Source organism: Oryx dammah, unplaced genomic scaffold (assembly GCF_014754425.2).
Source record: "Oryx dammah isolate SB20612 unplaced genomic scaffold, SCBI_Odam_1.1 HiC_scaffold_18, whole genome shotgun sequence".
Classification (NCBI taxonomy): domain Eukaryota; kingdom Metazoa; phylum Chordata; class Mammalia; order Artiodactyla; family Bovidae; genus Oryx; species Oryx dammah.
Window position 1 is genome coordinate 113,574,109 of NW_024070202.1, and position 24,351 is coordinate 113,598,459.

Sequence of the window (24,351 nt, forward strand, 5' to 3'; positions counted from 1 at the left end):
CACCCTCACAGAGGTTTCCTGTTGGTCTCCTTGTTTTCATCCGTATGCTGTCAAGTAGCCTTATTAACGCCACCCCTGTGCTGGCCAGAGGTCACCCACAGAGAGGGCAGGAGTCGTCCAGGAACCAGCCTCACAGCCAGGCGTGCAGGGGTCAGCGCCCAGGAGAGTCTGAGGATGTGATGGGATGAGGGGGGCTCGTGCCAGGGGAGGAGACACATCGCCCACCGACAGCAGGACGGTCCCCTGCGCTGCCCCCAGCCTCCGCGCCAAGCCAGAGGCAGGACCCGGGGCCCCTGCTTGTCCCTTGGACTGTCCCTTAGTCTCGCTATAAAGATGACCCAGAGAAAACCTCTGCATGTGCTCTTGAAGAACTTGCTAGGTTAGGGTCCCGCTCTCGAGGGCACCTGTCGCCACCCTGCTGGTGGCCCTTGTGCATGGTGGGTGTGGCGGGCTGGCGGGCTCTGCCAGGGGGAAATTAACCAAGTAAAGCTATTCAGAGAGAACACCGGATTTTATTTTCTTCATCCACAGCCCCTTTCGCAAGGCGGTTAAGCGCCTTAAGCAAAGATAAGGGCAGAATAGAGACAGAGCTATGGGTATGTGTAAGATTGGGTTCCTGGGCTCAGAAAAATGCTAGTAATAATCATCTCCTTAGGTTCCCTAAGGAAAAGAAGCCGCTTGAGAGGGTGAATAACTGCCTGGTATAGTTCAGGAGGCTGCAGAGGCAAAGCCAGGGGAAAAAAAGGCAGATGAGCACCTTGGCTTGGTCAGTTCTCCTTGCCCACCCCTCGCCCCCAGCCCCAGGGCGGGGGCACAGAGCCTGAGGGCCTCTGCTCCTGCCCTCATTAGACCTTCGGACAGGATTCCCAAGAGCAAGGTGACAGCAGCTCCTGGGATCCTTGATCTCGCTCTGACTGATTTCTCTCCTAAGAAGAATCTCACCCTGTAGGTTCCCTCTGTGGGTGAGTCTAAGGTTTCAGACAGCCTTGATCTAGATCAGGGTGGGGCTCACCTGGATTACATTTTTCCTGGCCTCCAGCCTTCCTGGAATTTAACCAAAGAAAAGAGAAGACCCTGGATGTGTGTCCCAGCCCAGGCGCTGTGCCGCCCTGGCTCAAGACCAACCACAGCTCCAGGGTCCCTTCCTTCTGGCTCCCAGAGCTGCTGGGAGGGAAGGGCTGTCGCAGTCCCATTGGGAGAGGCAGGCAGTGGACATGTGAGCGACTAGAAGGCTGACCAGCCTGGAGCCGGGACCCACCACACACTGCCCTGGGGCAGTGAGGAGGCTGGCCGGGGCTGCCCTTCCCTCTCCTTGCTCACCTGCCTCCCTCAGAGCCTTTTAATCTCAGTGGCTCAGGAAGAGGGCAGGTCCTGTTTCTTCCCAGGCGGCCCGTTAACCGTGACAGCAGCTGCAGCCGGTCTCTCTGGGTACAGGACGGCAACCCGTCTTGCGAAGGCGGGGAAGCAGCTGGCAGCTTCAGCTTGTCTCGTTCTGTCCTGGTCTACCCTGTGCCCTGCGGGTGTCCCTGAAGCCTCACGTCTGTCTGTCTCCTTTGTCCACCTTAATTTGCTCACTGTTCCTTAATTTGCTCACAGAATCCCGACCCTGAAGCCTTTAACTCCTATCTCTGTAGCTTCCCCCACAGCATCCATTGCCAGAACCACCAGACACACATTCCTGCCTCCTGCATTCTGCAGTGGGCCCTCTCAAACAGAGGAGGATCTGGGGTCCCAGGCTTTGCAAATGGGGCAGGGTGGGTGGGAAGGGAGACCACCGTCAGCACTGTAAGCACAGAGGACTGGATGTGGGTCTTCTGCTCCAGGCCCTCACATCTGGAATGTCAGAGAGCAGCAGATGTGGCCTGAGCTGCCAAGTCCTCTGCACAGAAGACGATTTACGATGGTCAGGCTCCCGGGTGACGAGGGTGAGCCCCTGGCCTGCCCCGGGTCCTCACAGGACTCATGGCCTCCACCTAGTCAGACAGCCTGGACGCAGCCCCCCTGAGAACCTGGGCTCTAGCACTTCACTTCCTCAATTCAAAAGCGAGTGAGTCCTCTACCCTGAAGTTGGAAGCAGCAGTGCCTGTTAGGAGTGTGAGATCTGGAGGTGGGAACAGTGAGCAGTGAGTGCAGCGGGAAAGGACAGAAGCAGAGGTAGGTTACGTGGGGGAGACGGTGAGTGCCGAAGGCGTACCTAAGGGGGCAGAAACCTGTTTCTTTTCACGTCCTGGCGCTGTAGACTGGCGAGGCGGTGCCCGCCCTGGGGCTGGGAGGTTAAACTGAGGCTGGAGACACGACCTCCCCAGTCCCTCTGGAAGACACAGACAGACCGAGGCAGAGAGCTCCATATATACAAACTACACAAAATAAATAAGGAGCTGTGACCAGCTTGGCAGGTCTCACCCTGGCTGCCTCCCACCCCTCAGAAGCGACTCTAGGGCATCAGTTGAAGGAAGGGGCACCCTGCAGGCCCGAGGAGCCCCCTTTTAGTCCCAGCAGCTCAACAGTGAGAACCCCTGAAGTCCAGGCCTGGGGCCTCTGCCATGGCCCAAGACCCAGAAAGGGTCCGCATCTCAGGTTGCCAGGAGGGCCCCCCAGAGCCAATTGCCGCCAGAGCCCCATCTGAGCGGCAGGGGCCCCTGTGGTCCCCAGAGCCCAGCCCAGTGTCCGCGCAGACCTGTGCCTCCCCAGGTCCCCGGGGGGCCGCTCAGGGCCGGGCCCCCTGCTCCATCTGTTGGTGCTGGCTCCTCACGGCAAACCTGTTGACGTGCACGGGTATGGGGACCACGATCTTGGGGTTTCTCACGGGCTCCCCAGAGCGGCTGCTCACGTTCCCGGCTTTGATGCGCTTCCACTTGGCCCGGCGGTTCTGAAACCAGATCTTGACCTGCACCTCGCTGAGCTTGAGGGCGTGCGCGATCTGCGAGCGCTCGGTCAGCGAGAGGTACTTCTTGCAGTGGAACTCCTTCTCCAGCTCCAGGAGCTGCTCGCTGGTGAAGGCCGTGCGGCGCCTCCGGCTCTTGCCCCCGGGAGCCGGGACTCCTGTCGAGGGCGCCCCCTCCTCCGCTGCGGTCCCCAGGCCGCCCTTCAGCTTCGGTTTAGGTCCCAGGAGGGCCCCGGGGCCCCCGGCAGAACTGTCCAGGAAGCCGTCATCCTCACTGTCCGCGCCCGAGCCCTCCTCCTCCTGCTCACTGCCTGCCGGGTCTCCTGCGGGTGCCTCCGGCTTTTCCTCATCGGAGCTGTACACCTTCCCCTCTGCTGCAGGGAGTGGGGGCCAACGGGGTGGGGTCGGGGTGGGATCAGGTTGCGGGGGAGGCAAGGAGAAGGCAGACAGGTTGGAGGCGGCACGTGGAACCGGGGCCAGGCGTGGACAGCATGCCGGCCAGAGGAGAGACAGACGTGGAGGGGATAAGACAGGAGGGCACACAGGCAGGGCAGAGTGGGAAGACAGAGAGACGAGAAGAAAGGTATTAACCAGCACAGACTTCACTCAGGCAACGTAGAGGAGGCAACCATCAAGAGGGCCCCGTTCCTCGGACCCAGATGCCTCAGCCCCCAGCCCTCAACCTCGTTTCCCTACCTGCTACCTCCCCAGCTTTCTCTAGACCCCAGTGAAGTGCTCCCCACTCATGGACCGCCCCTCCAAGCCCAGACCCTGCAGCTGCTCATCATGATAAAACAGCTGGAGCCGGGCTCGGGATCCTTTCAGTAGCTACAGGCAGGAGTGAGAACGCAGGAGTATTCACTTTTGCAGGACAGAGAGGAGGCTGCTTCTGTTCTCCTCCCGGGACTCCTCACCTGGCCTTGTGGGAAGAGCCACGCAAGCCCCTCTAGTCTGCCCCCCTTCCTTCCCTCTTTCCTGGAGCTGGGAATCTTAGCATCTCCTTTCCAGAAGGAAACTGAGGGGTCATGTGATTCCCTCCTGCCCCAAACTGGGATCTAGGAAGTGTTACCCAAGGACCCAAGAGTCAGGAGGTGTCTGTACTTCCAGCCCAGACCAGGGAGCCCTCCCACCACACACACCACCTTCTCGATGGCCAAGTTTTTCTTCCAGTCACTCAGCTCCCCCAGGACTCTTTCCAGCCTTCATTTTAAAAAGATGTCATCTCAAAAAAAAAAAAAAAAAGATGCCATCTCTTTTCCACCTTCCCTCTGTCCCAGCCAAGGAGGTGAGAAGCACCAACAGCTGCTTTCTGCCCAAGTTCAGAATCCTGGGGACCCTGAGCTCAGTGTCAGCTGAGAACCGGAGGGAACACGGGAGGTGAGGTGGAGGAAGAAATAGAAGTGCAGCGGGGGAGGGAATACAGAGAGGAAAAGGGGAAAAGAGAGATTCTGACTCAGTAGGCTGCTGGTTATTTGTAATCACAGGCATATAAACATTTTAACCCATACATAATTCTTAAGTTTAATTCCACTGTTGGTCACGTCATAGCGACATTTTTATCGGAACCACAGATAAGGCATGATGAGTGTTTTTTAGCGTTTGAGTTTTACAAAATCCCTTGTTTTCTGCCCAAAGGACCAATCAACAGGGGAACCACAAAAAGTCAAAAAGAAAATCGACCGGTAGAAAGGAGAACGAGAAGAAAACAGATTAACCCGTCAACTGAACAGTCAGCCCCTCAGTGGAGCTCGCAGTGTACAAGTGGGGGCGCATGTGTGCACATCACCACGTGCGTTGCACGCACACTCCGAGGTCGAGAAGGTGACCCCGTGAAATGCTTCCTAGACAGGCAGTGTGCGCGCACGCGCATGCGCGAGGCTGGAGCAGCTCCACGCTCCCCGCAGGGCCGGCCCTCCTCTCTCACCCCCGCCATCTGCCTGTGCCCCCGCACTGGCCCGCTCACTTTTAGCTCTTTTCCCTGACCCCAGAGCTGTCCTGAACGGATGCTACCCTCACCTGTTCCTTTTGCTCAGGAACCGCGTTTACATTCTCCTTAGAGGGCACGATCCAGCCTCGCCCGGCTCACCCACCCCATCCCAGTCCACGCACGTTTCCACCCCTCCTCCGGTGGTGTCATTCCCGGGCCCTGTCTCTTCCTGGCGGGCTTCCTGCATCATCCACCATCTCAAAGCCCACGTGGCACACCCCCTGACAGCCTCACCCAGGCCTTACTGCTCCCCTCGAAGGTGTGCTTGGTTCTCTGGCAGCCCACCCAACTTCACCCACCTGTGCCCACCAGTGACCTGCCTCTTCGGGGCTCACCTCCCAGCACCCTGGGCTTTCTCTCTGACCTCATCCCGATCCAAAATCGGTTTAATTTCTGCAAGATTCACATCCCTGGGTCCCCCTTCAAGTCATTAAGGGCCCTTTCCCAGGCCATCCCCACCTCTCCAGAACGCAAGTGTAATGGTGTCCCAAACTGGACTCCTGGACTTTCTCCAGAGTCAGCTCCTCCTGGTCTCAACCCCCTCCCTTCCCATCTCAGGTAGTGCTAACTCCCCCCACCCCACCCCCATTATTCAGACCAGACCTTCACTCCCACCACCTGTGACCAGCCCACCAGCAAATCTCAGTAGAGCCGCTGCCCAACTGACTTCTCATCACCTCCTCTGGGTCCAACTAGCCCGAGTCACCCTCCTCTCTTGCTAGTTCATCAACGTTTTCTCCTGCTCTGCCCCTCCCACCCCTTCCCCTGCCCTTCCCCTGGGTTATTCTGTTTGGAATACTAGATTCTTCACCTAGATTCTGGCTCTGGCTCATTCCCTATCTCCTTCAGCTCTTTATCAATGAGACCTTACCCGATCTTCCTTTTTAAAATCAAAACTCCCTACGCTTCCCATCTCCTTTCTCTGCTTTACTTGTTGCTATGGTATATGTAACCAACTTTATTCATTTATTTTTATTGGGTTTTCAGGCCTTTATCACGCAGCAAGTGTGTGGCTCCTCAGATGCCAGACCTCCGGGCCTGCTCCCAGGGCCTCAATTCCCAAGTCAGGGCCGCGTGTCAGCCTGCACTCTGCGAGCCTTGCAAACACATTCCTAGGTCAGCGTGGTCCTGCCCATGAGGAAGGAGGCTGTGAGAGTGCGTCTGATGGGGCCGGGTGCCATGCCGGGGTCCCCTAGCTCGAGGGCACCTGGCACCTCCCATGGGCCCCCAGCGAGGAGTGGCGGGCCAGCCCCTGGCTTGCCAAATGCTGAAGTGGGGAGCAAGCTAGCTCTGGCAGAAGGAAGCAAACAGCGAGGGGATGCCTTTGCAAGCAGTTGCTGGGCCGCCCCGCGTTAGGGCTCCCCGGGAGAAAAATGCCATCTTGGCCCCTAGGCCTGGGATCCAGGTGGGCAGCCAGAGTGTTCTCCCTGCAGGATCCAAGCACGGTGCAGACAGACCTAGGCTCATGAGCTCTCTCCTGCAGAGCAAACGTGACAGAACAGCCGTGTGGAGGTTGCCTTGAGGTTCCCTGGGAGTGTGGGGGCCCTCCCTGGGTGCAGGGCCTCAGGGGCCATTACCACTGCAAAATGAACTCTGTTTTTTTGGCTGTCTCTTCCTACTAAAACATAAGTTCCATGAAGGTGGGCTTCCCTAGTGGTTCAGCTGGTAAAGAATCCGCCTGTAACGCAGGAGACCCCGGTTCAATTCCTGGGTCGGGAAGATCCCCTGGAGAAGGGATAAGCTACCCACTCCAGTATTCTTGGGCTTCCCTGGTGGCTCAGCTGCGAAAGAATCTGCCTGCAATGCGGGACCCCTGGGTTTGATCTGTGGGTTGGGAAGATCCCCTGGAGAAGGGAAAGGCTACCCACTCCAGTATTCTGGCCTGGTGAATAGTCCATGGGGTTGCAACGAGTCGGACACAACTGAGTGACTTTCACTTTCTTTCACTTTCCAGGAAGGTAGATATACATATATATATAATATATATATATTTCACTGCTATATTCTCAGCAACTAGAAAGCTACCTGCACAGAGTAGGCACTGAGAAAATACCTCCTTTTTAAATGTATTTTTATTTGGCTGCACCAGGTATTAGTTGTGACGTGAGGGATCTAGTTCCTTGACCAGGGGTCAAGCCCAGGCCGTCTGCAATGGGAGCACGGAGTCTTAACCACCGGACCACCAGGGAAGTCCTGGATAAACATTTGTTGACTGAAAGAGAGAAACTACTCCCGAGCACTTTCTGATTCTCCCTCTCTGTCCCTCCTTTCTAAAGCCTCCCCTAAAATATTCCCTACAACCCTGTTTCTCCAGCCCAGCTCCGGACATAAGACATCCTCTCCATAAATATTCTCCCCACTTTCCAGTGAAAGTGAAAAGTGAAAGTCACTCAGTCGTGTCCGACTCTTTGTGACCCCATGGACTCTATAGTCCGTGGAATTCTCCAGGCCAGAATACTGGAGTGGGTAGCCTTTCCCTTCTCCAGGGGATCTTCCCAACCTAGGGACCGAACCCACATCTCCCACACTGCAGGCAGATTCTTTACCAGCTGAGCCACAAGGGAAGCCCTAGGCCCTCTGATCTGAGAGTTGCTGGAGAGGGATCCATGTGCGGTGGGAACCGACAGGATCTCATGCTAAAGGAAATCAAGGGCAATCCTCAACATCATTACTAAATCCTCTTAACTTTTAATTTCTGATTTTTATAACATGGTTTGCAGTAAACAACAGAAAGAAAAGCTTGTTAAAACCCAGCCCAGTACTACACTACTTTAACCAGCTGCTACAAAAAGGCAGAAACTAGGATTCAGGGCTTGAAGGATGAAATCATTTAGCACAGCTCCAAGCACCCAGGGTGTGTCCAATAAATCTAAACTGATGATGACTGAGATGAGGTTCCCAGGTTCCCGATCTGGCAGGGCCCTCCTGAGATCACATCATCCATCCCTCTGTCTTCACACAGATTCCGTGAAAGTCGAGCCCACACGAGCAGGCCACCCCCAGCACTGCTTTTACAGCCATACAGGAAGCACAGGTTCACAACCTCTCTTGGTTACTTGATCCCAGCGGGATTCTGCGTGGTGGGGGGTGGGGGAGGGGAAGAGGTTTTTTCTGAGCCTTTGTAATCATGACATTGAGGGGTCTGATAAGCAACTCTTGGAAGGAGATGGCAGGGAAATAGAAGAAAGCGACAGAGAAGGGAAAATACTGCTAGCTCTCAGAGGAAAGGGTCTGGGGCAGTGAGTGAGGCTAGGGGAGGCGGGGCAGGCAACCAGGGACAGAAGAATCAGATGATCAGTCAGAGAAACTGAAAGGGCTGAAAAGTTTAGGGAGAAAATAGAAAAAAAAAATCAGGGAGTTGCGGGGGGAGAGAGTAAAAAGCCTTCCCCCCCCAAAAAAAAATAACCCAACAGATGCTACACTCTAAACACTGATGGATTTGGAGCCCAGCCATTTGTTCTTTGCTCCACCAGCGCCGGGAGCACTTGAGAACTCAAGACCCAAAGTGACCGGAAACATATTCCGAAGGACTGGCTGAACAACAGAGCAGTCCGATCTTTTACAACCCAGCAGTCCTGAAACAGCCTTACTAGTTTCTCATGAATTAGCTAAAAAATTAATGCAAACTCTTTTATCGAATTTCATAATACATACTAAATAGCAAGCATACTCGAAACAAAAACTGCACGTAGGAAAATGACTTTGACTAAAACTTGACAGAAGCACATCTCGCTGATAAAATTTCTATTTGCAAAATTTGACTGAGAATAATTGAACCTGGTGGATAAACTGTCCATGAAAGCAAATTTCTAACTGCAGATGCTATATAGCTGGCTGATGTGAACCAAAAAATTTGATCAATAAAACATTGTTAAAAATTTTACGTGGGAAATAATGATCTTGGTGAGAAAATCTGGTGCAGAAGGAAAAGTGTTTCATTGGGAACAATCTGGCTGTGCTAGATAGCATGGCCAAAGAGAGAAGGTCTGTCCTTTGTGATTAAAAGGGACATTACTGGTTATATAAGAAATCATTGATCTATATGTAAAATAGATAATCAATAAAGATCTACTACATAGCACAGGGACCTCTACTTGATACTCTAATTACCGGGAGAATGGCATTGAAACATGTATACTATCATGTAAGAAACGAATCGCCAGTCTATGTTGAATACAGGATACAGGATGCTTGGGGCTGGTGCAAGGGGATGATCCAGAGAGATGATATGGGGTGGGAGGTGGGACAGGGGTTCATGATTGGGAACTCATGTACACCCGTGGTGGATTCATGTCAATGTATGGCAAAACCAATATAGTATTGTAAAGTAAAATAAAGTAAAAATAAAAATTAAAAAAATACTCTAATACCTATATGAGAAAAGAATCTTTAAAAGAATAGATTTATGTATGTGAACTGAAGTGAAAATCGCTCAGTCTTGTCCGACTCTTTGCAACCCCATGGACTGTACAGTCCATGGAATTCTCTAGGCCAGAATACTGGAGTTGGTAGCACCAACCCAGGGATCGAACCCAGGTCAGGCAGATTCTTTACCAGCTGAGCTAGCAGGGAAGAAGATTTATGTATATGTATAACTAAATTTGGACATGGAACTGGACATGGAAAAACAGACTGGTTCCAAATTAGGAAAGGAGTACATCAAGGCTGTATACTGTCACCCTGCTTATTTAACTTACATGCAGAGTACATCGTGTGAAATGCCGGGCTGGATGAAGCACAAGCTAGAATCAAGATTGCCGGGAGAAATATCAATAACCTCAGATATGCAGATGACACCACCCTTATGGCAGAAAGCAAAGAACTAAAGAGCCTCTTGATGAAAGTGAAAGAGGAGAGTGAAAAGTTGGCTTAAAACTCAATATTCAGAAAACTAAGATCACGGCATCTGGTCCCATCACTTCATGGCAAATAGATGGGGAAACAATGGAAACAGTGAGAGTCTTTATTTTCTTGGGCTCCAAAATCACTGCAGATGGTGATTGCAGCCATGAAATTAAAAGATGCTTGCTCCTTAGAAGAAAAGCTATGACCAACCTATGCAGCATATTAAAAAGCAGAGACATTACTTTGCCAACAAATGACCATCTAGTCAAAGCTGTGGTTTTTCCAGTAGTCATGTATGGATGTGAGAGTTGGGCTATAAAGAAAGCTGAGTGCCGAAGAATTGATGCTTTTAAACTGTGGTGTTGAAGAAGACTCTTGAGAGTGCCTTGGACTGCAAGGAGATCAAACCAATCAATCCTAAAGGAAATCAGTCCTGAATAGTCATTGGACGGAATGATGCTGAAGCTCCAATACTTTGGCCACCTGATGCGAAGAGCTGACTCCTTGGAAAAGACCCTGATGCTGGGAAAGATTGAAGGCAGGAGAAGGGGACAACAGGATGAGATGGTTGGATGGAATCACTGACTCAATGGATATGAGTTTGAGCAAGCTCTGGGAGACAGTGGAAGACAGGGAGGCCTGGCATGCTGCCGTCCACGGGGTCACAGAGAGTCGGACACCACTGAGCGGCTGAGCTGAATGGATGACTAAATCACTTTGCTGTTCACCTGAGACCCGCACAACACTGTGAACCAACTATACCCAATATAAAGCAAAAATGTTTTAAGAGAGCACACTGTTTTCAGCTTGTTCCCTATGGGCAAGTCTAGAGTCTGTGAAAAGGCTTTGTTCATCTAACCAGGGGAAATGGCAGTGGGGCAGCTTGTTATTAGGAAACATCAGGTCCTCCTGGTAGATGCTATTTTCCTGAAAAGCAGAAATCACATGGTTTGAACCATGATTACTTGTAGGATCCACTCCAGGGGCATTGTCCCTCTGCAGAGAGCAGCACTCAGGCTTCAGGGGCACCCTTGCAACGAGTCTTCCTTGGGAGAGGATGAGAAGCCCTAATTTGGGGCCAGAGACTCCGTGGTAGGTGTTCTCCAATAGGAAGAACAAATAGCCCCAGGTACATACCACCTAGAGAGGAGTCCACGGCCGCCAAGGTCAGCGAGGATGACGGGCCTGGGTCATGAGGCAGAAGAGCCCCCAGGATGCAGAACCACCTTAGACCCCCACCCACAAGAACTCACAGAGCTTCTGCACCGTCCAACCCTCACCTGGCCTGTTCTGGTCCAGCTGACATATAACCAAGTCATTATTATTTGCTGAGGAGCCTCTCCCCCACTACTCTCAGTTCTGGCTTCTCTTCCCTCCATTTAAAGAACAACGACCTTCACAGGCAGGTCTTCCCTGGTGGCTCAGAGGTAAAGAATCCACCTGCTAATGCAGGTTTGATACCTGACTCGGGAAGATCCCCTGGAGGAGGGCATGGCAATCCACTCCAGTATTCTTGCCTGGAGAATCCCATCAACAGAAGAGCCTGGCAGGCTACAGTCCCTGGAGTCACACAGAGTTGGACATGACTTATTGACTAAACACCAACCCTCACATGCCCCAAACCCCTCTCTGGACAACTATCCAGCTTCCTGAATATAGAAGGGTGGGGTCAAAAGGTGGGAAAAATCCAGGTCATCTCCCCAAAAAGAGGCATGTGTGCACCACCTTCATTTTACCATCACACCCAGTTTGTAAGTATTTCTCTTTTTGGAGACAGTACTTTCTCCCATCCTTCACGGCAACTGGCTTGCTTTCAATGTGTCTTTCATTCATCCTCACTAATTTCATGCCCTGCTATGCTGCTACTTCTTGCCATACTTTTAGGTAAAATAAGGAATATTCACTTCCTTTCTCTGCTCTCCCCAAGAATCTTCAGCATTCTTTACTCCAAATCCACATGAGAACTTCCTCTGTGTCACTTCGGTCCAGAGCCCCTCCCACCTTGTTGACGAGGTCACAGAGACTTCCCCACCACCACCTGCCCACCCCAAGCTTGGAGCTCCTTTCAGGGCATGCTAATGCCACTCATTGGAAAAGACCCTGATGCTGGGAAAGATTGAAGGCAAGAGGAGAAGGGGACGACAGAGGATGAGATGGTTGGATGGCATCACTGACGCGATGGACATGAGTTTGAGTAAGCTCCAGGAGTTGGTGATGGATGGGGAAGCCTGGCGTGCTGCAGTCCACGGGGTCACAAAGATTCGAACACGACTGGGCGACTGAACTGAACTGAATGTGGTCATTGCCAAGAGCACCCTTGCATGACCTTTAGCCTTCCCAAGCGATTTCACACTTAGGATTGTCATCTTCAGGCAACTCACTGAAGCAGAGCTGACCTAGCAGTGGTAGTAATGGGAGGTTAGGCACCTTATTTTCAGGCGGAGAACAAAACTGAATCTCAAAAAGATTAGATGGTTTCCCAGTCACACCGCTAGGGACAGAGCTGGTCCAGAACCCTGCTCTCCTAAGTCTCCAATCAGCTCTTCCTACTCTTCCCAGTAAACAGTCTTCCTCCCTCCACTTGGAGGAGAAGTCCTCCCCAGATGCTTCATCAGATCAACAACAGCCTTCCTATCAAAGCCAGTTTAGGTTTAGACCTGGTCCTTATTAAGACCACTTATCACCTCATCCTCAACATCTTCCCTTAACGTTCTCGGAGATGATCCTTAAAATCGCCGCAGGAGAAGCCTCAATCCCCGAATCTCACCTTTGTCCTGTAACAGGCCATTTCCCCCTCATTCCCAAGACAAAATTCCCACCTGATCTTTCTCCTGTTTGCTTTTTCCATTATTACTGGTTTGTATGATGTCACCTTACCAGTCACTATTTCTTTTATTTAAAAGTGTATTTTCTCACTTAAAGAACAATACTACCCACTGATGGAAACAGTCTCCCCAAATATTTATTAATTCATTTGGTTGCCTTGGGTCTCAGCTGTGGCACGCCAGACTTTCACTGTGGCTTTCCTCCTTGATGCCGAAAGGGAGTTCAAGGAACATTCTTTCCTTCCTTTCCGCTTGCCCCTCCTGTCCACTCATGGCACCTCCTTCTTTGGCCGCTGTTCTCGATCAACTGCCCAGGGCACTGGGGACGTCAGTCACATTTCCCCACCTTCACAGTCACAAGGACAGTGACCTGGAGCTGGCCGATTCACACATTCCCATCTCCTGGGGCCTTGACTCAAGCTAGTGAGTCGGGCTTAGGACTCCACGAGTGCTGTGCTCCCCTGGGGTCCCGGCCTGGGATGATAAGAATTGAGGGTGGCTTAAGCTTGTGCCCTCCCTTCCCGCTCACCAGGAGAAAAGGAGGTGGAGGCAGAGAGAGGAGCCAGACCAAGAGCAAGACAGAAACACCCAACAACATGGCCTGCATTTTTGGATCCACGTGAATTCATAAATGTCCATTTTAGTTTAATTAGGGAAATGCCCTGAATATTTATTGGGAGGACTGATGCCTTTGGCCACCTGATGAAAAGAGCTAACTCATTGGAAAAGACCCTGATGCTGGGAAAAAATGAGGGGAGGAGGAGAAGGGGGCTACAGAGGATGAGATGGTTGGATTGCATCACTGACTCAATGGACATGAGTTTGAGCAAGCTCTAGGAGACAGTGAAGGACAGGGAAGCCTGGCATGCTGCAGTCTGTGGGGTTGCAAACAACTGGACATAACTGACCAACAGTTGTCACAAGCAACCCAAAAAGTTCTGATTACAGACACCGCTGAAACTAGAAGTAACAGGAATCACATGACTCCAGGAAAAGGAAGCCCCCAGCGTCTCTCCCACACCTCTCCCATCCAAAATAATTTCCCCCAAAAGAAACCCAGGACATCCCTCAAATTACTCATAATAGTGCCACCTAAAATTTCACAAGTTTGAAAGTTATTTGGACTTTTACAAACCCTCCTTAATCCATCCAGGGTGAATTATTTTAATCCAATAGCCATGCTCCTAACACTAAGCTAAGATCAGACATATGAGGGAATAGGGATTGTGATGAAGAAAAAAGTTTTTTGTTTATCTGTTTGCTGCTTTTGGTTTTACATTTGTTTTAATGGGAAAAAATGAAGAACAGTCTCCCTGGGACGCAGCAGAAAGGCTTTGGGCAGCCATGTCCATGGGGTGTCTACACAGAGTTTCTCACCAACATGTAAGACAGGAAAACAGAAAAGAGGGAGAAAGAGCCAAAGACAAAATCTGAAATTGACCTGTATGAGATGCAGGCAGTGTTCTCTCCGGGCATGTCCCATATAAACTAAGTCCTCAGAATACAAGGTTATTTTACCATCACTCCCAGAAACATGTCCTTTTCAGTTCAGAGAGTGCCACCCATCACCGTTTCTAGTAAAGATGCCTTTCCCAACTTAATCCCCAGGAAAGCTCCCCGTCCATTTCTAGCACGTGGACAATACCGATAATTTCTTGCCCACCTATTACTTTAGGAGGCTGGACAAACTGCTTCTCACTTAATCTTCAGATCCAAGAGGTAAGGATTGCTGCCCTTTATTTTACTAGTGAGACAACAGAGACTGCAGAGGTTAGTCTTCTGCCGCAGGTCATGAAAGAGCTGGTGCTGAGATCGGTATCCACTTGACCTTAGCCAAAAGGCCAAGAAACGATTGAGATCGGTATCCAAAAGCTGTGTCTGTTCCTCCAGGCAGCACAGTCTCTGTTTTCAATGAATGAAACAGAGACTGAAACCCACTGTCAGCCTGTCATAAATCCTGTTCCAGGGACATCCCTGACGGTCCAGCGCTTAAGAATCTGCCTGTCAGTGTGGCGGACACAGGCCCGATCGCTGGTCTGGGAACTAAGAACCCACATGCCACGGGCCACCTAAGCCCATGGGCCACAACTACGGAGCCTGCGCTCCAGAGCCCAAGAGTCACAACTACCAAAGCCTGAGCACTCTGGAGCCCACGCTTCCCAATGAGAGGCCTCACCGCAGTGAGAAGCCCATGCACAGCAACCAGAGAAAGCCAGGGCATGGCAACGAGGACCCAGCGCAGCCAAAAAAGAGACAAATAAAAACCACCTTTTAGAAACCCTGATGGAGAAATAGCACAAGGGACCAGGGGCTGATTGCAGAGCACAGCTGTTCTGTCTATCACTCGCCGTCGGGCACTCTTTCCTTCCTCACAACATCCGGTTGGTCACAACTGATCTCTGACCTTTCTGGCCCAGATAAGATCTACCCCACCTTTTATCAAGGGTTCTCTCATTCCGGACGACAGCTGTCCGTGGCTCCACTCAGGCAACACACCCCTGGTCACAGATGATGGAACCCTTTCCACCCTAGAGCCCAGCCCTGATTCCATCCTGAGATGTGGGTATCCGGGTACTGGCTCCTCTTAGGACCAGGACAACTCAGCACTGAGATGTAGAATCCGCCCCTCCCGCCGACCCCTTGCTTTTTGTGTGTGTGTGGTGGCTTTTTTTTCTATTTTAAAGAGAACAATTCACTAATAAAGGTATCCCTACAGATCACAGAACTGTCAAGCTGCAGTGACCTTGCTGTTGCTGCTGCGGCTAAGTCGCTTCAGTCGTGTCCAACTCTGTGCGACCCCACGGACGGCAGCCCACCAGGCTCCCCCATCTCTGGGATTCTCCAGGCAAGAACACTGGAGTGGGTCGCCATTTCCTTAGAGGTCACCTAATTCAAACCTCTCATTTTACTGATGGGAAAGCTGGGACACACAGAGGCATGGTTTGGCCAAGACCACTCTGTTACACACTCCCGGGATCAGTGCATAATTTATAAGATAGTTATCATCCATTCCAGCACAACCCAGGGCTTTCCAAGTGGCTCAGTGGTAAAGAATCCACCATCCAATGCAGGAGCAGAGGGAGAAGCTGGTTCAGTCCCTGGGTCAGGAAGATCCCCTGGGGGAGAGCATGGCAACCCACTCTAGTATTCTTGCCTGGGAAATCCCCTGGACAGGGGAACCTGGCGGGCTACAGTCCATGGGGTCACTGGGCATGACTTCCTGACTGAGCATGCACGCATGCCAACACAAACTGCTTCTCAGCTTCAGTCTCGGGGTAATCTCGTCTTCCTCCCTCCTGGAACACCTGCATTGCCTCTCTTCCCATTGCTCCCAGTACAGAATTCTGGCTTATCCAAGACTTCTACTTTAATACCTGAAGCTCCAATACTTTGGCCACCTGATGTGAAGAACTGACTCATTGGAAAAGACACTGATGCTGGGAAAGATGGAAGGCAGGAGGAGAAGGGGACGACAGAGGATGAGAAGGTTGGATGGCATCACCAACTCAGTGGACAGGAGTTTGGGCAAATTCCGGGAGATAGTGAAAGACAGGGAGGCCTGGCGTGCTGCAGTCCATGGGGTCGCAAAGAGTCGGACACGACTGACCGACTGAACAAAAGCTATCATAATTCTCAGGCAAGGAATCCATCTCCCACTGCCCCCAGCTCAGAAGGAGTTTCCAGTTTCCCCCACCCTCATTCTCACGAAGTGCTTTCTCCTCACAACCCTGGTCTCTGTTAGTCTTGGCACCACCCTGCCTTTTGCTTCTAATGAGATACCTCCTCTCATCTGTGGAAGAGTATTCCTTTCCCTTCCGTGATGGGAAGGGAGGGAAGCCACTGCCTCCTGACGACCTGCCTTGCTGTGCTGTCTCTTCCGACCACAACTGAATTCACCCGTGAAGGTCACTCTTCCGCCACACCACCTCAAGCTTCTCTTTTCCCCCTCACTCTCCCAATGAGCACTTCAAAACTTCTTCCACATGACTCTCAGCTGTAACTTTCTCCAAGAATGAGTCTGATCGTCAGTGAAAAACCCCAACCTCTCCCCTTCCACTCCTAATCCAGATCTCCTGCATCACCACCGCAGCACCTGAAGAGGGCGCTCTCCACTCTTCCTTGGTTCGGAGGCAGGGTACCCCGCGACCCCATTCCCTCTGGGAAAAACTTCTCTCCCAGGGAGTTCTTTTCTTCTCACTGTTCCTCTTTAAGTGCCTCTCTTTTTTGTATATCTACCCCACTACTTGTAACATTGCTGTTTCCTAACTCCCAATCCGTTTCACCGCAAAGATCCTTCTTTCTCTGTTATTTCCAAGGCAAACATCCTTACCTGTAGCTTCTCACTCGAACACTACCCTCAATACCAATACTTTGCTCAGAACATTATGTTCCTCCTTTCTAGTTAAAACATTTGCCCCCCTCATTCCAATTACCGCCTCTCCCCTCCTAGTCCCAGTATAGACTATTCAAGCCCATCGCCTTGAGTATAAGAATTATGCCCCAATCTTCTAGAATCTAGGCTTCCCTGATAGCTCAGTTAGTAAAGAATCTGCCTGCAATACGGGAGACCCTGGTTCGATTCCTGAGTAGGGAAGATCTGCTGGAGAAGGGATAGGCTGCCCACTCCAGCATTCTTGGGCTTCCCTGGTGGCTCAGCCGGTAAAGAATCTGCCCGCAATGTGGGAGACCTGGGTTCCATCCCTGGGTTGGGACGATCCCCTGGGGAAGGCAAAGGCTACCCACTCCAGTATTCTGGCCTGGAGAATTCCATGGACTGTATAGTCCATGGGGTCACAAAGAGTCAGACACGCCTGAGTGACTTTCACTTCTAGAATCTCCAGTTCCCTGGTTAACAGCAGAGACTCCTCTGTCTTCCAACCCTCCCAAGTGCTGCCTTCACTGAGCCACGAGGTATCTCAATATCCATTCCAATCCTCCCAGTAACATTCTCTGTCTCACCCAGGGTCAACCAAAGGTGGCAGCCTGAAAAAGCCTGTGAACCCCTTCGCAGAACAGAGCTTTCAGGTACATAAATTAAAACACATAGGATTACATTAGGGAGCAATCATATAAAATACAGTTATCAAATATTTTAAATGTATTTGAGATATAATCATTTACATTTCTTTACCAATTCATTAAACAACAAGATGTCTCAGAAATTGTTAATTTGTATGAAAATATCTGTGATCTCTATTGATGACAAAACTCTCAGGTACTGTGGACCCTGTGATGGTTTCTGGCCTACCTTCATAATCACAGGACGTGCCAAATTTCAGTGAGAAGTTAGTAGAAATGTAGACATAAAAATTTTTTTCCAAATCCATAATTAACAGATTTCCTCACAAGGGTCCATGGAGTCCATGTGAACAGTCTGACTTTAAATCCTGAGGCTAGAAAAACCAAGCTTTTAGTTCTATAAAGCTGAAAGGGATGTTAAAAATCATCTGAACTAAAACTTTACATTATAGGTGAGGAAACTGAAGCGTAGAGAAGTGATAAGATTTTGAATCGCCTGTATATTGTCACCCTGCTTATTTAACTTCTATGCAGAGTACATCATGAGAAATGCTGGACTGGAAGAAACACAAGCTGGAATCAAGACTGCCGGGAGAAATATCAATAGCCTCAGATATGCAGATGACACCATCCTTATGGCAGAAAGTGAAGAGCAACTAAAAAGCCTCTTGATGAAAGTGAAAGAGGAGAGCGAAAAAGTTGGCTTAAAGCTCAACATTCAGAAAACAAAGATCATGGCATCCGGTCCCATCACTTCATGGGAAATAGATGGGGAAACAGTGGAAACAGTGTCAGACTTTATTTTGGGGGGCTCCAAAATCACTGCAGATGGTGACTGCAGCCATGAAATTAAAAGACACTTACTCCTTGGAAGAAAAGTTATGACCAACCTAGACAGCATATTCAAAAGCAGAGACATTACTTTGCCGACTAAGGTCCGTCTAGTCAAGGCTATGGTTTTTCCTGTGGTCATGTATGGATGTGAGAGTTGGACTGTGAAGAAGGCTGAGTGCTGAAGAATTGATGCTTTTGAACTGTGCTGTTGGAGAAGACTCTTGAGAGTCCCTTGGACTGCAAGGAGATCCACCCAATCCATTCTGAAAGAGATCAACCCTGTGATTTCTTTGGAAGGAATGATGCTAAAGCTGAAACTCCAATCCTTTGGCCACCTCATGCGAAGAGTTGACTCATTGGAAAAGGCTCTGATGCTGGGAGGGACTGGGGGCAGGAGGAGAAAGGGACGACCGAGGATGAGATGGCTGGATGGCATCATGGACTCGATGGACATGAGTCTGAGCGAACTCCGGGAGATGGTGATGAACAGGGAGGCCTGGCGTGCTGCGATTCATGGCGTCGCAAAGAGTCGGACACAACTGAGCGACTGAACTGAACTGATAGGGTCTTAAGTGGCTTCCCTGGTGGCTCAGATAGTAAAGTGTCTGCCTGCAATGCAGGAGACCCGGGTTCCATCCCTGGGTTGGGAAGATCCTCTGGAGGAGGAAATGGCAACCCACTCCAGTATTCTTGCCTGGAAAATTCCATGGACAGAGGAGCCCGGGGGCTAAATCCATGGGGTTACAAAGAGTCAGACATGACCGAGCGATAAACATAGTGTCTTAAGGGCTTCCCTGGTGGTCAGCAGTAAAGAATCTGCCTGCAATGCAGGGGCTGCAGGAGGTGTGGGTTCAATCCCTGGGTTGGGAAGCTCGCCTGGAGAAGGGAATGGCAGCCCACTCCAGTGTTCTTGCCTGGAGAATCCCGTGGACAGAGGAGCCTGGTGGGCTACAGCCCATGGGGTCACAAAGAGTGGGACACGACTGAAGCAACTTAGCACGCACACATGCAGAGTGTCTGAAAACTAAGGTCATAACAGACATACAACAAATGTTTCCTGAATTGAACTCAGTGGCTTGCAGAAGCTGTAGAGCTAATGACTGACAAAGGTGAGACCTGAATCCCTGCGTCACTCCTAAATAAATGTCCATTTTCACTCACATGGAGTTAATGCAACACGTGCCTTTCTGTAAACGTCAGTGGAGCAGTCCCTTTCCCTGTACACTCGTCCTCAAAATTTCTAGGAAAACATGCTCTCCATCACTCCCCCAAAAAATCTCCCTCCTGTTTCTAACAGAAGCCTCTGATTCCATGTCACATCATTCTTCCCAGTTTTTTCCTCTTGTGAGTAAATATGTTCCAACAGTCATAATGGATACCTGTTCAGAAATTAACTAATGGGTCGTCTTCAGCTCTCCCTGGCTATGGCCAGGTGCATGGCTGACCTCAGTCAGCACTTGGATATCCAGCTAGCCTCCTTGAACGGTTTCCATTATTATTGCCAGTCTCTATTCAGAAATTAACAAATCGTTTTTTCTGCTTAGTTTTAGAAGAGAATGCTCACTACCCTGCCATCTCCCTCCCAGGTTAGTCCCACCACATTTTCTTTTCCATACCATCTCAACCACAAGCGGTCTTTCCCTCTCCACCCTCAGCAGTGGCATTATCTTTCATAACACTCTCTCACTCTATTTGCGTTGTCGACCCAACAATCACATACAGAGTATCCACCATCCCTTAACTATTTGTTTTCAGGCAATCCAGCCCTTTCCCCCCTGAATGAATTGCTGCTCTGAAACACCTCCAAATCAAAGTTTTCTCCTGAATTTTTCCGAATGGACGGCTCTTTTCATCATTCCCTAGCACGCAACATCTGCTTCCCCCATCCTCTCTGTGACATGTGTGAGCTCCACATTCTCAAGTCAGCTTCAATAACTCGATAACTCGGTCAGAGCTCACACACCTTCACATGCAAGATCATCTCTGCCCATCCCACTCAAGGCAGAACTCTCTTTCTTCATGTCTCTTGGGGCCAACCGTTCTCTCCCTCCGTATTCCTAACACATCGACAACTTCACTACCCACCTGTTTCAAAGCTCCTTTCCCCTTATCCCTTTCACAGGACTGTTCTTACAATTCTCCAGATTTGATATGTCAGCTACGGTCCACATGAGGCTACAGACCACGTGAAACGTGGCTGGTTTGAACTTGAGGTGTGCTGAATGTGTGAAAGACACGCTGGATTTCAGAGACAGCATGAAAAGAGGATATCAAACATCTCATTAAATTTTTTATATTGAATAACGCTGAAATAATATTTTGGACATGCTGGGTTAAATAAATTATAAAAATTAATTTCACCTGTTTCATTTTACTATTTGAATGTGGCTAAGAAAATTATTTTAATTACATAAATGACTTGCTAGATGGCACTGGCCTGGGTGCTTCTGTTGATTCATACTTTTAAATCTTCCCTGCTAGTTCAAAATTCTGTTATCACTCCTATTAAGACATCTCTCCCAGTTATCCACATCGACTGCTCCCATGCTCCAAACTTAGAATTGCTTTCAGCATACCATTTTCAAACCTTTTCTGCCCCTATTATTTCTGTACACGGTATTTCTCTCTGCCTGCTAATATAGCTCCTACCCTGCCATCAAACCATAATAAAGTTCTGCTTTGTTCCTCATCAATTCTAGTAGGGTGCTATCTGTCTCAACTCTCAGCAAAATTTTTAGAAATAGTCCTTCTAATTCCCAACAAAAAGAACTTCACTCACCATCCTCCAAATTGGCCTATCTTCACTGTAATTTCATTAAAATGGATAGTAATTGTAAGACACTAGACAAATGTAAATTAATAACTTCAGATCCACGTTACCATGCACAGTAGAATAGCGATTCCTACTCTGTCACTTTAAAGATGCCATCCCTTCTCCAAAATCTGTAATGAGGTTCCAGCTCCATTATTCACTCTAAGAACTCTTTTACTTCGTACTAAATACTCTGATACAATTTGCCAAGCGGAGTGTTCGCTTTCCCACCACTTTCAGCATGGGCCATGTGTCTTCACTCCTCAAACTGATTTTAGGTCTAACGTTTCTGGAATTGCTTTTTTCTTTTCTCAATTCTGTTGGGAGAAAAAAATCAAGGCTGGGAAGGTGGACGTGAGTGGTGAGGTGAAGACGAGTTGGGAGAGTTTGCACTAAGAGGGAGAAGAAGCCGCAGTCACAGGAAGCCCTCGCATTCATTAACTGTGAACCTTCCATCTGAAATCTCGCCTTCCTGCTCAGGCCCAGAAGCCCCACTGAGAACCCTTTCTGTCCTCTCTTCCTAATGGGGGGATGACCTTCCTTCCAGCACCTCTCAGAATTCTTCCTCTGGGAGGTCTCCTTCCCATCCTTCTTAGCAAAAAAATTCCTTGTCATTACTCCAGGAACGACAAAAAATCCCCTTTACTGCTTCCAACGTTCTCTTTAGGTGATGAAGCTCTTTTCTTCCTCGTTCTGTATATAAATTCATTTCTGGTAACTCTCAATACTGACAAACCTTAAAAAAAAATTACTCCTAGTGTTGAAACGTTCCCCTCTCTCCTACTAGCATATTTATTTAGCTCCTTCACAGTCCTCTCAGGACAGAAGTCTTGCACACACACACACACACTTCTGGCCCAGAAATGCTGCCCCCCTTTTCCTGGAGCCAGCACTGGAAACCCCTTGCCCGTCTCTTCCAACAGGCAGCCCTCTCCTTGCTCGCATCTCTGGATGATCTGGGCGCGCAGTCTGTCTGTGTGCCTCTATTCTGTTCCTCAGCATTTGTCTTCTGTCCTTTCCTTCTGCTTTTCCCCACCTCCACGCCTGGTGTTCCTGCCGATATTCTACCTGCTTCAGAAAAGAGGCCCCATTACACAGATGGGGCAAAACAAGAAGCGGGGCGGGGGGGGGGACCTGAAGAGCAGGACGAGTTGCTTGGTCTCCCATGCTCTGGGGATACTCCACCCCTGCTCTCCTCCGCTGGGATGTCTTCCTCTCCCCTCGGGCTCTGCTCATCTGTTCCTCAGGTGTTATCTTCTCCTACTGCCTCCAAACCCCTTCACCCCCCAACGCCACCAGCCTGGCTCTTCTTTCTGTCTCAGGACTCCCCACTGATCCTTCCCTCCTCCCACCTCCTGTGGCTCCTCCCCACCCCCACCCCTTATCTGGTGGACATCTCCTCCCAGCTCTATCATTTCCTCTGGATCCTTCCCAGGAGATGCTGCCTAGATTTCAGTCACTGGTTCCTCCTGGTCCAACCAGGTACAAAAAACCAGCAGCTGAGTACCCCAGAGCCAGAATGCCCAGGGCTAAAGGGGGAAAGAAGAGGCAGACATACTCCAGAGCAGCCCTTGGGGTCTGGAAGAAGTACTGGCCCTTTGGACAACTCTGAGAAAGGGCCCAGGAACCCCTCCCCGGGGACAGCTCTCCCCTGGCGAAGGACAAAGGGAGCTCCTGGCTCTCCTGTCTCCACTAGTGTCCTCCCCCAAGCCTCCTGGGTCCCTTCCACCTGCTAAACTGGATGTGATGAATGGTTAAGCAGAGGCAGGTTCATCCTGATGTTAAAGAACTTGAAGCCTCAGGAATGCCACACTTGCAAGCAGTCCCTGTTTTTCTTAAATAGGGCCCACCCACCAAGCTGCAAAAGCTGTGGGTCTCAGCACATCCGAATCTGCCTCTGGAGAGTGAAAGCTGTTCCAGCTTCTAGGGGTTAAAGGTCAACAGGGAGGCCTGTTTGGACTGATTCCAAACGGGGTTGTTTGAATACACTTCACCTTTCCTGAGAGGTGATTCTCCTATGGAGGATAGGAGATCCCTGTACGATCTCTTAGCTGAATTTCACTGGGTCCAGGATCTTAGCTGGATTCTGGACTCCCAGGCCTTGGGGCCACACCCCACTCAGCCCGGCCTTCAGCCTGTCTCTGGGCCTCCCAGACCACCTCAGTACGCAGTGCTAGGCTCCCGCTAGATTCTCCAAGGCCTGGTTGTATATCCGCCAGTTCAGAAGCGACCTCCACACCCAAGAGTCACACAGGTCCCCCCACCATCGGCACCACTTTAAGACGCTCCCTCTGCCCCTGCGTTCCCAGGGCCCGCAGGGGGTCAATACCACCGTCTCCGCAGAAGCCCCACTGCCCCCTCACCCGGGGGTCTGGCTGGGGTCCCCAGGAATCCCACAAGTGCAGCTTCTCTATTCCCAGCAGAGGAGCAAGAGATTCTGCAAGCAGCCGCGGGAGCCGGGGCCGGAGGACTAGACCGCCGGGAGGCAACCCGCTGGTATGGCCGGGAGCACGCGCGAGTCTCTGGCCGAGGCTGCAGGCTCTCTGGAGGTAGAGCGGGCGGCGGATCTGGGACCTGGAGGCGGCTGCGCACAACGGCGGCGCATCTGGAGCTCCAGGACTCCGGGGGCTCTGAGCAGGTGCCGGGGCTCCGAGAGCAGGCTGCCGCCTCGGACTTCCAGGGGGACCAGCTTCCCGCCCGGCGCCCCGGTCGGCCCTGGGCACTTACCCGGCAGACTTGGGAAAGTCTCGGAGAAGTGCGCAGGCGGGGGCGCTGGGGGTTCTGTCACTTTCTCCCGGGCGGGCAGCGGCTCGTCGGCGTCCAGCCCGCCCTCCGGGCGTCGGCCGCCCGGCTCGGGGTGGTTTCCGGCGGCAGTGGCGGCGGCGGCGGCGGCGGCGAGCTCCGGGGGCCCGTAGAAGGCGTCGGGTGGCTCCGCGAAGCTGGGCAGCGCGGTGGTCAGCGCCACCATCGAGGGCACGGCCTGGCCCAGCCCCGCGCAGAAGGTGTTGGTCAGGCGGCCGGCGAAGGAGGCAAGCGGGGCGAGGGGCGGGAGGCCGGCGGGCAGCGGCGCGGGGGCCAGCGCCTGCGGCAGCACGAGGGGCCGGTAGGGCATGAACATGGGGTAGCCGGTGTACAGCAAGTGGCC

General features: G+C 51.1%; 1 protein-coding gene across 1 annotated transcript in view; it reads right to left on the minus strand.

Annotated features, from left to right (window-relative positions):
* Nucleotides 1–492: 492 nt before the first annotated feature.
* The window catches only part of GBX1 (gastrulation brain homeobox 1), a 24,499-nt gene continuing 640 nt past the window's right edge, over nt 493–24,351 (minus strand). Inside the window, 2 exon segments of the mRNA XM_040260373.1 lie at nt 493–3,258; nt 23,934–24,351. The exon segment at nt 23,934–24,351 is cut by the window's right edge and continues 24 nt beyond it. Of these exon segments, the coding sequence (XP_040116307.1) occupies nt 2,708–3,258; nt 23,934–24,351 (969 nt within the window). The 3' untranslated portion in view covers nt 493–2,707.